General features: G+C 40.1%; 1 protein-coding gene across 9 annotated transcripts in view; it reads right to left on the reverse strand.

Annotated features, from left to right (window-relative positions):
* The window catches only part of NRIP1 (nuclear receptor interacting protein 1), a 108,134-nt gene that overhangs the window by 19,361 nt on the left and 73,558 nt on the right, over window positions 1–15,215 (reverse strand). For 8 of the 9 annotated variants that reach the window (XM_072886221.1, XM_072886195.1, XM_072886231.1 and 5 more), the window contains one exon: window positions 5,063–14,102. The exons of the other annotated variant lie outside the window; for it this stretch is intronic. In XM_072886221.1, coding sequence (XP_072742322.1) covers window positions 10,246–13,734 — 3,489 coding nt within the window. In that variant the 5' untranslated portion in view covers window positions 13,735–14,102 and the 3' untranslated portion in view covers window positions 5,063–10,245. Of the gene's footprint in view, window positions 1–5,062; window positions 14,103–15,215 lie in introns of those variants that run through there. 9 annotated transcript variants of the gene reach the window in all.

Genomic DNA, 15,215 nt, shown 5'->3' on the forward strand with positions numbered 1-15,215 from the left:
GCACTGCCAAAAATTTCCATATCCCCTTGATCCAAACTGGGAGATACAAAAACTGAACTAGGCAGAAATTTATACAGTGCTCAGTATCTCATATCACTAACGTTACCACTTACCACTCCAGGCATCCTAGCAGTGAGGCACAACAGTTAGCCTGGGTCAGAGGAGACTTCTGTTCCATGCAGGAGGTTCCTGGTACTGCCAGGAGAGGTTTTGCAGGCAGAATTTTATTATGTTACAGACACAGTTTGAAATCAAACAAGGGATAGCAAGCTGTATTGTTCTAGTGTAAGCACAACAGAAATGTTTATGTAAAAAGAGAGACAAAGATGATAGGAAAACTGGAGTAGCACCTTTCTTACTAAAGTGAACCAAGTTTTCAAGTGCTAAGCAGATGTGGGAAGACAATGAAAAAATCTCTTGAAGCCACTGGATATAAAAAAAGTCATTTTTTAATGTAACTAGCTTTATCCTTAGACCTTCTATGCAAGTTTTAAAGAGCAGGATGTATTCAATACAATAGCTGCTGTCTGTTTCTAAACAATTATTCCTTCTGCTTCTAAATTAATAACTGCAAATCTATGCCATGCAAAAATACAGGATGATTCTTTGGCTGTTAACATTTTCAGTGGGGGATTTCAGTGCCTTCTCTTCCTCTATCAGCAGCTGCCACTGTTTTGTTAGCGGTGAGAGCAGCCGCCACCAGCTCCCAGCTCTCGGGGTCAGATCTCATGCAAATGGCAACATTTGCCCCCCTGGGAAGCAACCACTGTCCGCACCGCCATTGTGCGTTCCCTCTGGGAAACAGGTGGGGGGACAGAATGGGAGCAGGCAACAGGCTGCCAGCTGGACCACGCTGAGGACACTTAAAAAAAATTCCCTCTCTCATTTTCCTTCTCTTACTCTGCCCTTGGACTTGCACCTTCTATTCTGTGTCACTTCTAAAAACTCTTAAATAGCAATTTTTTTGGGGGGGAAAAAGGCTTTGTGACATATGCTTTGCTTCTTTCTGCCACAGTAAGCAGCATTCTAAAATAAAGGAAAGAGATACTGGGGGTAGGTGCTGTTAGATGTCATCATCTCTCTTCTCAATACGCAGGCACTATGCAATGCCTTGGGTGAACACTTTCAGCAGGAGAGACTGAGATATAGCATTCAATACAGTCAATGCATAACGTAGTACCTTAGGCAAACACTTATTTCAAAGCATTTTTTTGTCTAAAAATATATACTTTTTCTTTTTTTGTCTCCTCTGCCCTTCATGGGTGATGACTGGGCTCCCGTGTAGTTTAAAAATGAGATGAAAGGACTCAAAATATAGCGAAGAGGAAGGGGAAAAGTGGCATGAGAGTTAACAGTTGCTTGCATGAGAGATGGGACGCATCACTACATGCAAGGATTAGCTAAACTAATTCCTTTCAGATTTTCAAGCATATTTACAGGCCAACCAACCAGCTATTGGTACTTCTGCAGAATGAAATGTAAGGCTTCTTTTGATTCTGGACTAGGAAGCAAGTAAACTTGCATCAGTAATACTCTGAGATTTAAGAAGTGATACTGAACTATAATATATTATCTATGACATGAATAGCTACATGAGGTTTTTGTTTCCTGGATGTATCTAATTCTTGCTGCAGATGCGAATGAAGACTTTCTCCCTGTGACCACGGTGAATACAGGAAAATGAGATGGGATTAGAAAGTAAAAGGCACTCAAGAGTAACATCTTTGTAGCTTGCTACCCTAAGATTCTCCTTCCCCCTGTTTCTTCCTCCTCGCCTTGAATTAATTGTGGCCCAAGAGGTGAGTAACACACCCAAGCTGCTGGTTGGCCACAGCAAACACGAAGGACGGGCACGCAGATACATACAAGTGCGGGGGTAGCGTGTAGCAACTGAAGGAGCACAGGCTTCCTGCACGACCAAAGGTGAATCACATGCTGAGCCATTTGTCAGGCATGTGAGAGTCACTTCGGTCTCTTAAAAAAACCCCAGGGTTTCTTTCAGAGTCAAATATGGCAACACATTTGGAAAAAAATTGCACAATTCGAACAGCTAACAGGTATTAGAGGAACTTCCTTCCATCTGCCACAGAACCCCTAGTAAAACTTTTCCCAAGTCATGGCATACAAGAGGCCAAGTGTCAGGGCATCCAACTCCAAAACATGCTTGAATTTTACCTCTTACTCTCTCTCTCGGTACCAGTGATGAGATTTGTGCATGGCTTCTAGTCAGGCAGAACTTGGAAAACGATGACACTTTGCTGGAGTTACAAAAGGTACAGACAGGCAAATATTAAGAGGTAACAGCAACAGATTGGATGTACGTATGTCCCAGTGGCTACTCACAACTCATTTGCAGAAGTCACCTTTCAGGTCTGTACTGAAATTTTCAACAGAATTTCTGAGCATGAAAAGGGTATGACTTTAAAAGTCAACACCAGCTTCAGACTGGGGCCAGACTGGGGCCAGACAGCCCCCACTAACTTACAGAATAGCCCAGTTTGCCTCCCATTTAGTGAGGAAGTATCCCCACCTCACCAAACTAGACTGGGCAAAGAGAATCAAGATCATCTAATACTGTGAAGGGGGACACAGTTATTTCTCCATCTCTGCCCAACACACCAAGAAGCACTGAAGGCACATGCCGAGCTTCATTGCGGAGGCAGGCATCAAGCTTATCTACCCGGCACAGTCGCAAGTCAACAACGTTCGTTTTGCATTCAGTTAAACTCTGAGTAGTTTAATCAGAAAAGTAATCTGGAAATAGTGACAAATCTCTTTATTCATTAAGAGCAAGCAGTCCTTAAAAAGCCAAATCAAAGCGGGCTGCTGGGAGCTCAGATCAGCATAGGCTCTTTCATTAGCAGCATTGATATTTACCAGCAGAGAGGATTTTCATGCCCTGAGTTTGTGCCATGCTCCCTTTGAGTCATTCTGACAATCAAAAGGAAATAAAAGTATTATCAACAGTTACTACCTGCGTGTCCTAGCCACTGCTTGAGGCTTATATCAAGTCCCTACAGACATTCCCATGGGTGCATTACACATCTCTAATGCGCCAAGCTGTGTCATACGGAAAAACAGTCATTGTATTCTTCAGTTTCACAATCATGTTTTTCTTGAGAAAGTTTACAGTCAATGAAGAATAATTTGCTTTACTTTTCTTATGTGTAGACGTGTTTGTAAACTGCAATAAGTTTTTCTACTCTGATACATAGGCCTGCAAATGATCTATCGGAGCCTACATCTGTTCTTGATGTCCAAAATGCTAGAATTAATTTCATTGAGGAGCCTAAGATTGGGCTGCCAAGTCCTGCGAACACAATTGCTGGTTTTTTTTCCTACATTTCAAAATCTTTGAAGCAAAATCTTTCATTTCTTTATCCAGCGGCTGTTCTGTGAAAAATCATCAACATCACATGCATCTTTCATTTTGTGAGGAACCAACTGAAGATCAAGAAGATTCTGCATGGCCACAGGTCTGTCTGTAAAGAGTTCACGGGCGGTTTGAGGCATTTTGCAGGAGTTTATTATGAATCTCTAAGCAAATATTGTTAATGTTCACTCAGAGTGAAATGTGTCTCAGAATATTTACACCCGTTCAACATCCTCGTCACTCCACAGGCTGTTTAGCATGCCATACGCTCAGCTCCACAGGACTGTTTGTTCTGGTAGACACAAAGCAAGTTTTACTTGGTGTTACAGCACAATAAATTGAATAAATATAGTGAAGTTACAAGAGCCTAAACTCCCCCTCAGTAGTAAAACAAAACTCTGTGATATTCAGGTGCCCCAAGCAACCATCATCCTAGGGCATCGTTGTGTAAGAAACAAAGGCATACCGATGGTTTTGCTTGGTTGGTAGAATCAAAACCAAAGGAATCGTATCAGTGAGGAAGCATGTATTTCAGAAATTATTTCCACGCTGCGCTTCCATGAGAAGACTAGATTGGCTCTTTAGGTATATTGCTTTTTCATGTGGCTGTATTTTGGCTTAGCCATTCATCCCTCAAATCAGGGGCAAGCCTACTCAGAGAGAAGAGTCTATGCAGAAGCTGGGTCAAGGGTCTTTTTGCTCTGAAGCACAGCTGAGTATCACTGGTGCCTTTATATATGTACTTTAAGATGACATATCCAAAGAGATATCCAAAGGCAGCCAGTATCCAGATCCTATTCCATTTAGAATACCAATCAATCAAAATGCTCGGCTATATACTTTATGAAGCCCTAGCTGAGATCTACGGAGTTGGAATTATTGGTTTTAAATTAACTTTATGAATTATAATTTATGCTTTCCAGAAAGCTTCCAAAGATCCTCATGCATGCATATTTATTGTTAAGAGATCAGACAACATAGGATGATTCGTGAAGATAGCTGTTACTGTTACCCAAGACAGTCATGATCCAAGTGCTTGCTTGCCACTGTACAGCTCCAGACCCAGTGTGCCTGTACATCTGAGAACAAAATTCTCTGGAGAAACAGCGCTTGCACTAACATTGCAATCCACCATTTGCACTAATGTCATAGCCTAACTTAAAAGCTGCTTGTATATGATGCAAGTGCACTGTTAAATCTTCGTATAGTCTTCACTGGCACATTGCAGTCATTTTTCCATGCTTTTGCTTAAGAACTTAAGTTGACAGAACTGAAAAGTCCTCTCTGTGATGGAGGCCAAAGCAGATTTTAATGGGAAAACACACCTTTCCTGCCCTGCACAGGGGACCTGAAAAATGTTTCAACATTTGTTTAAAATTATTTTCACATGAAAATTCCCATTTAAAGGTTTCCAGTTTATGGTCACTGATTTCAAGTTAATAAGCAGAAGACTATTTGAATAAAACATAATACAGTGCTTTGTAAAATAAAGCTGCTAATCTGATTTAGATTGTTTCATTTCCAGCTCCACGACTCTCCATTTCCAGTCAGTAGCCTTGTTGAAGGCTATGTGTCCCTAAGTTCCTTGAGGTATTTTTGTTGTCAGAAATTTATATGCACAGCACTGATGCAAAGAGCCTGCTAACACTCCAATAATGGAAAGTACACAGAAAATAAAGCAGATTTAAAAACCATCAAGACAATGCATTTTTCTCATTTATTCAAATCTTCTGCAGGAAGTAAACACTGAAAGATTTAAAAAAACTTCACACTGCAGTATGTACAGTTTTGTGACATCACATGAGGAAATTAATTTCTAATAAAAAAATGAGACAAGTTAGATAAATTACTGAAGACACATCACAATAAAACTGGTTGTGGTAAAATCCCGAATTCTTATGTATGGCAATGAAAATCAATATTCCTTTGTTTTACAGGGATGGAATAGTCCTGGTACAATATTTCAATTATGCAAAATGGAGTCCTGAACTTACATGACTGATTATAGTTATATGAGTACTTCGTGTTTTAAAAGTAGTTTTGCGGTTTTTTTGTTTTTTTTTTTTTTCCCCAGACCCTTTTGATTTGAAGCACATTCTTTCACAAAGCTAAAATACCACAGCAGAAGTCATGTCCAGAAGTGGAATACTGTTGTGTTTTGAACTGACCTGACTTGTTAAGACATTTTTTTTTTTGCCAACGCACAGATGCACAGGGTCCCCCATGCACTTTTCATGCAGCAGGTAATCACAACTTTAAATAAAAGTATTTTTCTATACATTCTTCCAGACTTGCAACTGTATACATACATGCAAAAGTTTTTAAACCTATGTGATCATATTTACACTTATACATGGAATATACATAACAAAAAAGATTAAAAGGTTTTTTTTCCTTTGCATTAGAACAATACAAAATATGTATTTTTCATTAAGGAAACCACTATTTACATCACCTTTTAAAAACCAATTTCAACATATTATAGGTGTAACAAGTCAATATATTTACATTATATATAAATATATATAATATATACTTACCAGTTTACTCCTCTGTAAGATGTGGCAGAGAACAAACTGGTAATATCATGTCACTGACGTCAATGAGAGCTGTAATACTTTCACCAACATTTAACAGGGAAAATTTAAACCATTCATTTCTTTCTTTTAAAAACATTTGTAAATTAAAAATTTAAAAACATCACTAAGAGTAAATGGCTAAGAAAAGTGAAAGTTATGGCTGAATTCCCTTTTGATCTCCTAATGTTTATAAACTTCTCAAACTGAGCCGTGTGGTTACGTGGTATCAGCAGAGAAGCCCTCCAGCACAACAGCTTTGATTCTGCAGTCATGCGTTACCCCCCAGCATTTCCTGAAACTTTGGCAGAGGAGACACTAGAAATCTGGTTATCTCAGTCCTGTATACTTTCCTCTGGAAAGAAAAGGCATATCTGCATGGCAATTACAAGTAATCCCCAAATCTAGCTAGCTTGAGCGCTACACCACCCCAGCGGGTGAAGCGGCATGAGCCTGTAGATGCCCGCTCGAGCAAGGCATCGGGCACTTAGCAACCCGACTGCTGCTGCTGCAACTGCTCTGAGTTCGGTGAGGTCAAAGTTAACTCCGGTACGAGTCCCAGGGGGCTGCAATTACAACTTTAAGTGTGGTATAGACACATCCCTAACTCACTTCTTCACTGCTCCATGAGGGGGGGGCAGCTTTCCCCCCAGCAGTCTCACCCAGCTACAACTGGGATGTGATCTCCTCCCCTCCCTCCCTCCCTGCTCCTTCGATGGTGAGATGACAACAGCACCCATCAATCCCGCACCTCTTTGCCTACACAGCTACTGCTGCCAGTATCTGACAAGGCCCCATTTTTCTTCAAGTCTATAGCCCAAAGGCCTAGCTGAACCTTCAGCCTCCTGAGTTTGCAGACCTATCTTTGAAGCTCCCACTCCCACAGACTGAGGAAGCATACTGGGGACAGCCAAAATGCATATCCTAGTAGTAAACGTCTACTAAACCAAGGAGAGAAGAGTTGCTGGGAATACCAAGCGTTACTCAACAGATGACCTTGGTTTGTCACTCATCCAGAGGGACTGGTGGAAATCAAGGATCTTTGAGGTGCCTGGGAAAACGTGGCCAGCCCTACCAGTCCTTCTGCTGGTGCAGCAAACCCAGCTCCTGCACCCCCCTTTTCTGATGGAACAACTGAGAGGGAAAAGTCCCCAAGGAGAATGATGGCAACTTCTTTTTATTCACCCATGCTACAAAATAAATGATGAAAAAGCCTTACGTCCTCAGGTTTAAAGGCTGTAAATGCAGATGGGGTAGATTTTAAAGAAGACCTCTCTTCCCTAGGGAGGGGTAACATCAGTGATACTGGAGAATTTCACATAGAAGACTGTTGCCCTCTTAGCAGCTGTCTGAAAAAGCATTCAGTTGGCATGCCCTACCCTCTCTCAAGGGCCTCATCGTTATGTTACGTGCCGCTTGAGACTGCAACATCTACAAGAGGTAAGATTCTTCCATGAACAGCATGTCCTAAACTTAGATTCTTGTGTATTATAGTTTACTGACGTCCGTGAGAATGGTAATACCCTTTCATTACCATCACCTAAAAAGAAAGCTAAATCATTAACTGGTCAAACTGTTAACATTTTAACTTAAATGTTTTATAAAACTTTAAAAACTAAATATTCAAAAGTATATATTATAGCAATAGACTACCATAGAATAAATACATAGGTAAGCACACTCCTAGACTCCAATATTACTTTTTGTTAGGGTTAGACTCTCCTCCCTACTTTTCATCTCAACTTGAAGTTGTTGAAGTTTGATGAAGTTTTTCCGACCAGATTATTTCACGTCCATTCAAGCTGCATTTTTCTGTGGAGCCCTTCAAGTAAATTATAGCCCTGTATTTACTCTGGGGACCATCTATTATTCTATATTGTATATATTTCCTAGCTATATACATGTTGTTTCAAGAAAAATAATCAATTAAGACTTTAAGAGACATTTAATGGATGGAACAAATACCATCTTTTTAATATTTCTGCTGGGTTGACTCATATAAAAAGAATTCAGTTCCACTGTCAATCCAAAATATACTTTATCTCATTAATGATTATTCTATGAGACATCTGAATTGTCATTGGGCCACTTATAAATGCAATATTAAAGACAAACAAAATTTTATTTTTATATTATACTTCAAACAATGACATTTAAAATGATATTAGATTTGTGTGAAGGTTTTAAAATATAAATCTTCTTTGTACAGCCCATTAATATATTACGCTTCACCCAAATAACATAAAAATATATCTTTAAATCGCTCTGTTTTTTCTCATATAAACCAGGGGGAATGTTTTATATTGGATACTGCCAAATATTTGTGTTCCCTAAAAGAAGGTATCCCCCAGGGGGGTAAAACAGAATAGTGGTGCATTTTCCAGCTGGCAGACGGGAGAAGTCCCTTTCAGTAGGGACTGCACTGGAAGGAAGGGAAACTGATCCCAGGCAGGGGTTGGAGGATGAGCAGGGGACAACAGCTCGCTCTGTGTCAGCGAGCCAGCAGTCTGGGAAAAGGACCTCTGAACCCAAACCAGAAAGGAAGAGAGCAAAATGCCCCATCACGCCTCTCTGCTATGCAAACATGAGATGGACAGAAACAGCAGTTTTGTCATGCCGTCAGCTCTTAACGGTGAAAACGGTCAAAATTAAAACAGAGTGTAGCTTTCATTATCTGTGCAAGACAACTATTTAGCTGTTTGCTGATAGCATACGGGATTATCAGTGAAATTAGAAGCTACAGAGAACATTTTTTTCAGGGGAGTAAAAAGTTCAGCAAAATGCATGGTTGCCAATAATGCATATAATTTAGAGGAACTGGATTTTGTCCTCCTCCTCCCCCATGAGAAATAAGGGCTGCAAATGGAGTTAACACTGACAGTGTTAACAGGAAAGCAGAGCTGCATGGCTCTTCCCCAGCCAGCAATTCTTTTAAGGTGTCTCAGCTTTGACCGCAATTTTCAGTTACTCCCATCTCAGGCTGATATTGCCAGATGTTACAAATCACAGCACAGGTGGGGATTGAGGGAAAGGGCAGAGGAGGATTTCTCAGACATGTCCTACTATCCATTACAGAACATGACAAAACCACAATTTTATCCTCAGTGCAACCTGAAAAATTATTCTAAACCCAGATTTTTCTGCAGTGAAAGGGTAGCGCATGAAACCATGCATCAACTGTTCAGAGAGTAATAAATATTGGCAGAATATGGATTCTTTTCCCTGGTTGTAGGAAGAGGCCAACACATTTTTCATTAAAATCCTATTCCATCTTTGAGTGGAAGTCTGATGTGCTGCGTTAGTGCAGCTGATATTCTTCTGCAGGGGAAGGAGGATGATGCTAAACAGACAATTCCGCTCATCCACTTCACAAACTTTCCACCATTTTCCTCACCAAATATTTGTACTAAGCATTCTTAATCGCACTACGCCAAGAGGCATTTTGGCTTTCCCCTTTTAAGCAGCGAAGTGGCAGGAATGCGCCGACAAAAAGACTCATGCAGTACTTGCATGGCCTATGGAAATCTGCCTTTTGTATAAAAACCTAGAAAAAACCCTTAATTGTAACTAGTAACTCATAACTATGGCTAAGGATTCTGAGGAAGGCATTTGTCAAGAGCAGGGCAAGGAAGAAAAATAGATTTTACACCACTATTCTGGCAGGACCACAAACAAGATTTAAAAATAACAATAAAAATTTTGGAAGCACTAAAAAATACATTTCAGTGCATTTCAGTTACTAACACTGACACAGGTTTTCCAGTATGACGAGCTAATACCTTGGACGGACTGCTCCATTTCTTAAGTTATTCTTAAAATATCACAAAACGTATTAAACATTCAAAAAAAAGTACACTGTGTCTATGCTCAGGCTTCCAAAAAATAAGGATTATTTTACAGGGAGGGAGGAAACGCAGCATTACCACCACCTAGGCTGTACGCTTACACTTTATGTTATACCAAAAACTTGCAGATCCGAATAAGACTCTGATCAAAGAGTACTTATAACTTAATCTGATGCATACAGAAATGTCTTGTACAAATCACAACCTTTCTAGTTTCCTTGTGACAATCTATTGTAAAGCAAATTTTATCTACATGTATTTTAAATAACATCACCAGAAAAATAAAAAGTTTATCAAATGAAAACATGTTTCAATTAGACCATGCTTTTCTAAAATCATGCTCAATTTATACAGTAGTCAAGTTCGTACTCATTTTTATTTTTTCTTTTTCTTTTTTTTTTAAACAAAGATTCAAAACCACTGATTGTAAACTCATTGAGGAGGCTGTAGTTTATTCTGGCTCTTTTTTGATTGTTAGCACTTTTTCCAGAAGTCCATGCACTTCTCCATTCACACCATGCTGATGAGAGGTCTTACTCCCCATATGGCTGTTGTAAGGGCTTCTAAAGTTACTAAAAGGAGTTTTAAGCTCTGCATCAGACGTCAACTCCTCTTTGATCGTAACACGAGTTGAACTATCAGTAAATGAAGGTTCATTCCAGATTTCTTTGTCATGTGCTTCTTGGCTACTAACAGAGTTGCCGCCTTTCTGTAACATGTAGTACAATATTGGATTGGTTTTGGTCAGTCTCGGAGAGTCTTTTTCGTAATCATTCTTGTCCATACCTGTGATCACCCATCTGATGGGCCCTTTTTCACTGGGCATGGGACACACGCTAAACTGGTCGGACTCAAGTCTAGATACTGTACTCCCCAAATGTTCAGGGAAGGGGGAACTGGCAGGACTTTTTACTGCTACAGGATACTGAAATGTTCTGTGATCTACACAACTGTTCTGTTGCACAGGGCTTCCCATTAATGCATTTACTGAAGAAATGCTGAATTCAGGTTTATTAATTGTTGCACTGGTTTTGTTTCCTTTTTTCTTGCCCTCCATTAGTATGTTATTCCTATGTTGTGACAGATCTCTCTCACAGTTTTCTGAGAGAAGCAGCTGTTTCAACACATTAAAGCCTTTACTATCCCTAGACCAACTCCTGTTTTCACTTTCATTATTTGAACCATGACTTACAGCATATTTAAATTCAGCATCACTTCTGCTGAATTTCAGTTCTTGCTGGTTAAGCAAAGGCCCGTACAGCGTCTCGGTAGGAGAAGTGTGATTGTTTGCAGCATCAGACACATTACTTTTCATCTTTTTTAATGGACTTTCCAATGGCTCAGCATGAAGCTTCCTCTTCTTCGGTACTGTGCAAAGACTCTTTGATTCAAGGTGTGTCAGCTCATTGTTTCGGTGACTTCTGTCCAGCTCATCTGCTGGGTAACTGTCTTGATTCTGTCTCAGCAACCTACTTAGCAGGCCGTTTTTGGAAAAAGAGAAGTCTTGAGGTGAAAGAGGCTCAGATTTCAACTCCTCGGATGCTGGAGAAGCAGCTGTGTTTCTCTGCAGTGAATGAACAAATCCTTGAAATTTGTTACCCTTGCACTCTCTTACTTGTTGTGCATTTGAATTATAAGGAACATTTGATTCTTCAGATGGTTCAGTTTTTATTTTCACCGTCAATATTTGCTCATTCAAAGCCTTATCTGTCTGTTCCTGAGAACTTTCATCTCTTAAAAGCATCCTCTCTTTCTTTTCACTTTTACCTTTATTGGGAGTTCCCAGAAGCAGCTGAAGGACAGTGCGCCTTTCAAGGAGATTTTCTATTTCCGAACCTGGAAGTCCTTGTTCAGCGGGTGCAGGCTGACAACTGAAGATTTTGTTATTTTCTTCATGCGTACTCAATTTATTCGTAAGCAGAGGGCTGTTCAATCTATCAATCAAGCCAACAGGTTTATCTGCGCTCCCTGCTAGCAGCTGTTTGCTAGCTCTTTGTTCTTCACTTGACATGGAAGTCTGCATGCCGCACTGAGCGAGGTTCTGCAACAGCTTGCTGGCACTGAAAGCTGAAGAGTTCTGGGGACTATCGTTTCTGCTCAGCTTGGCTCCTTGAATTTCTTTGCTTTTAGAAAGGTCTATCAAATGTTTAGATGCGGGATTCACCAGCCTGTCCGGCTGGATGCTGCAAGCATATGGTGGCGAGCTACGCTTGATGGCTAACGACTGGTGAGAGAGATTTATAGGAGAGTCTGCTTTTGCAGAAGCCAGCAAAGGTGGAGTGCTTAACGGAGTCATTCGATTTGCACTGGGACTATCAGTAACAGGAGTCCTTTTACCAGTCTGTACAGTGAATTTTGCCACATCAGCTGCACTGTGTGGTCCCTGAGGGTCATTACTCTTGTCACCTTTTTCTTCACTCTTATGCCCAAGTAACAGCTGAAGTAGCGTTACTTTCTGATGGGGATTCAGCTTAGAAGCTTTCGGAGTGTCTTTGTCTTCCTTGTTCTCTGGACAGGAAACTTTTGGATCCCAGTTATGAAGCAAGGACTGAGTCAGGTTATCCAGTGATGCAGGTGGACCTGCATCTGGTTTATCTGTCCTCTGTTTAAAGGATAGGTCTATAGGAAGACAGTTAGAATGGGAGCTTTCATCATCACTGCTGTCATCTTCTGTAAAACTAGGATTGTTGTCTGAATACTCATCAACAGTTGTTGGCGTGCTGCTGTCTTCAAAAATGCTGCCTCTCTCACTCTGTTCGTGCCCTTTTACATGTTTGGTGGTATTCTGGCTTTTCAGTAGATGCAAGAGCAAACTGTTGCTGGGAGAGGTTTTCAGGTTACTCCTTTCTGAAGTACTTTTGTATCCCACGTTTTTGGGAGGCGAATGCATGATTCCCACTGAACTCTGAAATGGTGCCATATTGCTTTTGCTAGATACTGTTTTGGTTGATGATCCTGTTTGACCATTGAGATGGCTTGTCATTCCTTTTGCTAAACCGAATTGGCCAATATCTTTCTGAGCGCTTTCTTGTAACCTGGCCATAGCTGCAAGTCTCTCACTTGCTATTTGATTTGCATTTTGTGCTTTTAAAGCATGTTCCCTGGAGTACTGCTGCAAGTGTGCTTCACTTGAAAGGAGTAAAGCTAGCTGGCTGCATGCTACGCTGGGCTTCGGTGAAGCAGCAGGACTAGATCGTTTCTCTACCATGCTTGCAACAGCTTGTAGTCGTGCAGCACATGACAGTGGCTCATTTATCACTTTAGGTCCGCTCTGTACCGCATGAGGAGATTCTATAAACCTCTCTTTGGGCAGGTTCTTTGTTATATCAGGCAGGCTGTTGTCCAACTTCTGATCTTTTGCTTTGCTCTTCTTCAGTAGAGTCTTCAGGTGACTGGATGCAACACCATAGCACCTTAAATCTTTCTCCACTTGTAAAGAATCATGGCTAAGGGAATACCCTTGCTCCTTAAGGCTCTGCCTAATCTGCTGTGACAGAGCAACACTCTGCAGCCTAGAGCTGAATGACTGAAGCAAAGAGGCAAGTAATGTGCTATCCTGTTTGCCTTTAGGCACATTTTCAACCATGCCAGCTAACAAGGCTTCCTTTTTTCCATCTAAATCCACAATGGAATCAGACAACCGCCTTCTCTTTGCTGCATTCCAGTCTTCAGAAGACTGCAACAGTCTTGCTTTTTTGAGGTGCAGCATGCCAGATCCCTGATATGTATTTGTGTTAAGAACTGGACCATTACTTTGACAGCTGGGAAATATATTTCCAGAAATCTTAAAGTTTTGATCCTCTCCACTATGCCCAGTAGACTTTTTGTCAACTGCAGTACCTGAGCCTCCTGCTGCTTGATGCATTAGTAATCCCTCTAGGTAAGTTAGAACAACAGAATCCTGGTGCATCTCAGAGCCAAGCTCTTCTCCATGAGTCATGTTCAATAAAAGTTTCCAAAAGGGCTCTGATTCTATTCACTTCAAAGACTAGTTTTGCTGTAGCTGAATTGAGATGCAGAGTTAAGAAATAATAGGTAGATGTCTATAGTGTTTTCTCACAGACTTTCAGAAACAATACAAAATGTCATATTCCAAGCAGGCTTCCTCCAGTGTATCCTGTTTGATGAGCCAGGTTTCCAATCATATCAATCTGCTGATATCTAGAATATTTATGAAAGATGTCTAGGAGGAGCACTCAAAACATGGTTCCACAGTAAGAGAGTTCCATTAAGTATTTGCCGCCTTCTTTCTCCAGGAAGCCAGCTTGTTTTTCATCTTTTTCCATCTCCACCAAGCACATAAAATTCCTAAGTAAAAAACAAAAACAAAAACAAAAACAAAACAAAAGAAAACAAGTGGTCAAGAAAGAAAATATTTAGGATAAGATCTAATTGCATAGGACTTTTTTTTTTTTTTTTTAAATAAAAAAACACCCACATTGTCTTAGATAGAGATTCAGGATATATAAGCAATAACCACATTCCAGAAGAAACTAAAAGTCAAGTAATGAACAAAGTACATGGTAACTAATTTAAAGAACTTTGTGAAAATAATTCTGAGACAGAAAACTTTAAACAAAAATTAAGCTTAACCACCATAACTGTAGCTATTACGAGTGTTCATCAAATTTCTCTTATCTTACAGCTCAAAATAAGGAATAGCAACCATGAAAGGAAAATCCTAAAGCACTCTAAATATAGGTTTAAAACAATTACATTTTATTTAACTTTACAGTTGCATCAACCTTTCTTCTTCTTATGTAAATACACAGGACATGCAGACTCACTCTAAAAGAGAATTCATGGGAAAAGGCATGCCTTAAGTCAATGTTTAGGTTCAGGTTGAATCTGTTTTCACATAACAGAATACATAGCATCATATATGAGTACATTTTTGTTTGGCAGGTAGAAGATATTGCTAAAAGTAGAAACCAAGTTGCCACTGCTGTCCAGAACTATCTACTAATGCAAAATCTAGTATGATAGCACAACAGGGAGGAAATCTGTTGTTCTTACAACTCCCAACTATCACAAGTCATTAGAAGAGTCATGTGATAGAAGTGGTCAAAAGGGGCTTATGTTCCTGGTATACTACAAATCCCGATATAAAAATCCTCCCTTCGCTGGAGGATTTTTACCTTTACATTCTTTCCATGTATTAAATATATAATGGTAAAAAAACCCCCAGGTCTTCCTTGAAGTCTTGTTATTTTCAAAGCGTGTAGAACACCTCTACTCAGTACTTCCTTGGATGAGGCAGTATGCTATAAAAAGCTGTTTTACAAAGCACAACAATGGCGCTTATGCTAGATGCATCTCTTCAGTTTTAGTTATGTCACTGGTCAATGATAGCATGAACAGTTCAGACAGCACAGTTCAATATTGAGATCATTACACCACACATGCCTACTCCTTCACTCA

The sequence above is a fragment of the Ciconia boyciana genome, chromosome 1 (assembly GCF_034638445.1).
Source record: "Ciconia boyciana chromosome 1, ASM3463844v1, whole genome shotgun sequence".
NCBI classification, from domain to species: domain Eukaryota; kingdom Metazoa; phylum Chordata; class Aves; order Ciconiiformes; family Ciconiidae; genus Ciconia; species Ciconia boyciana.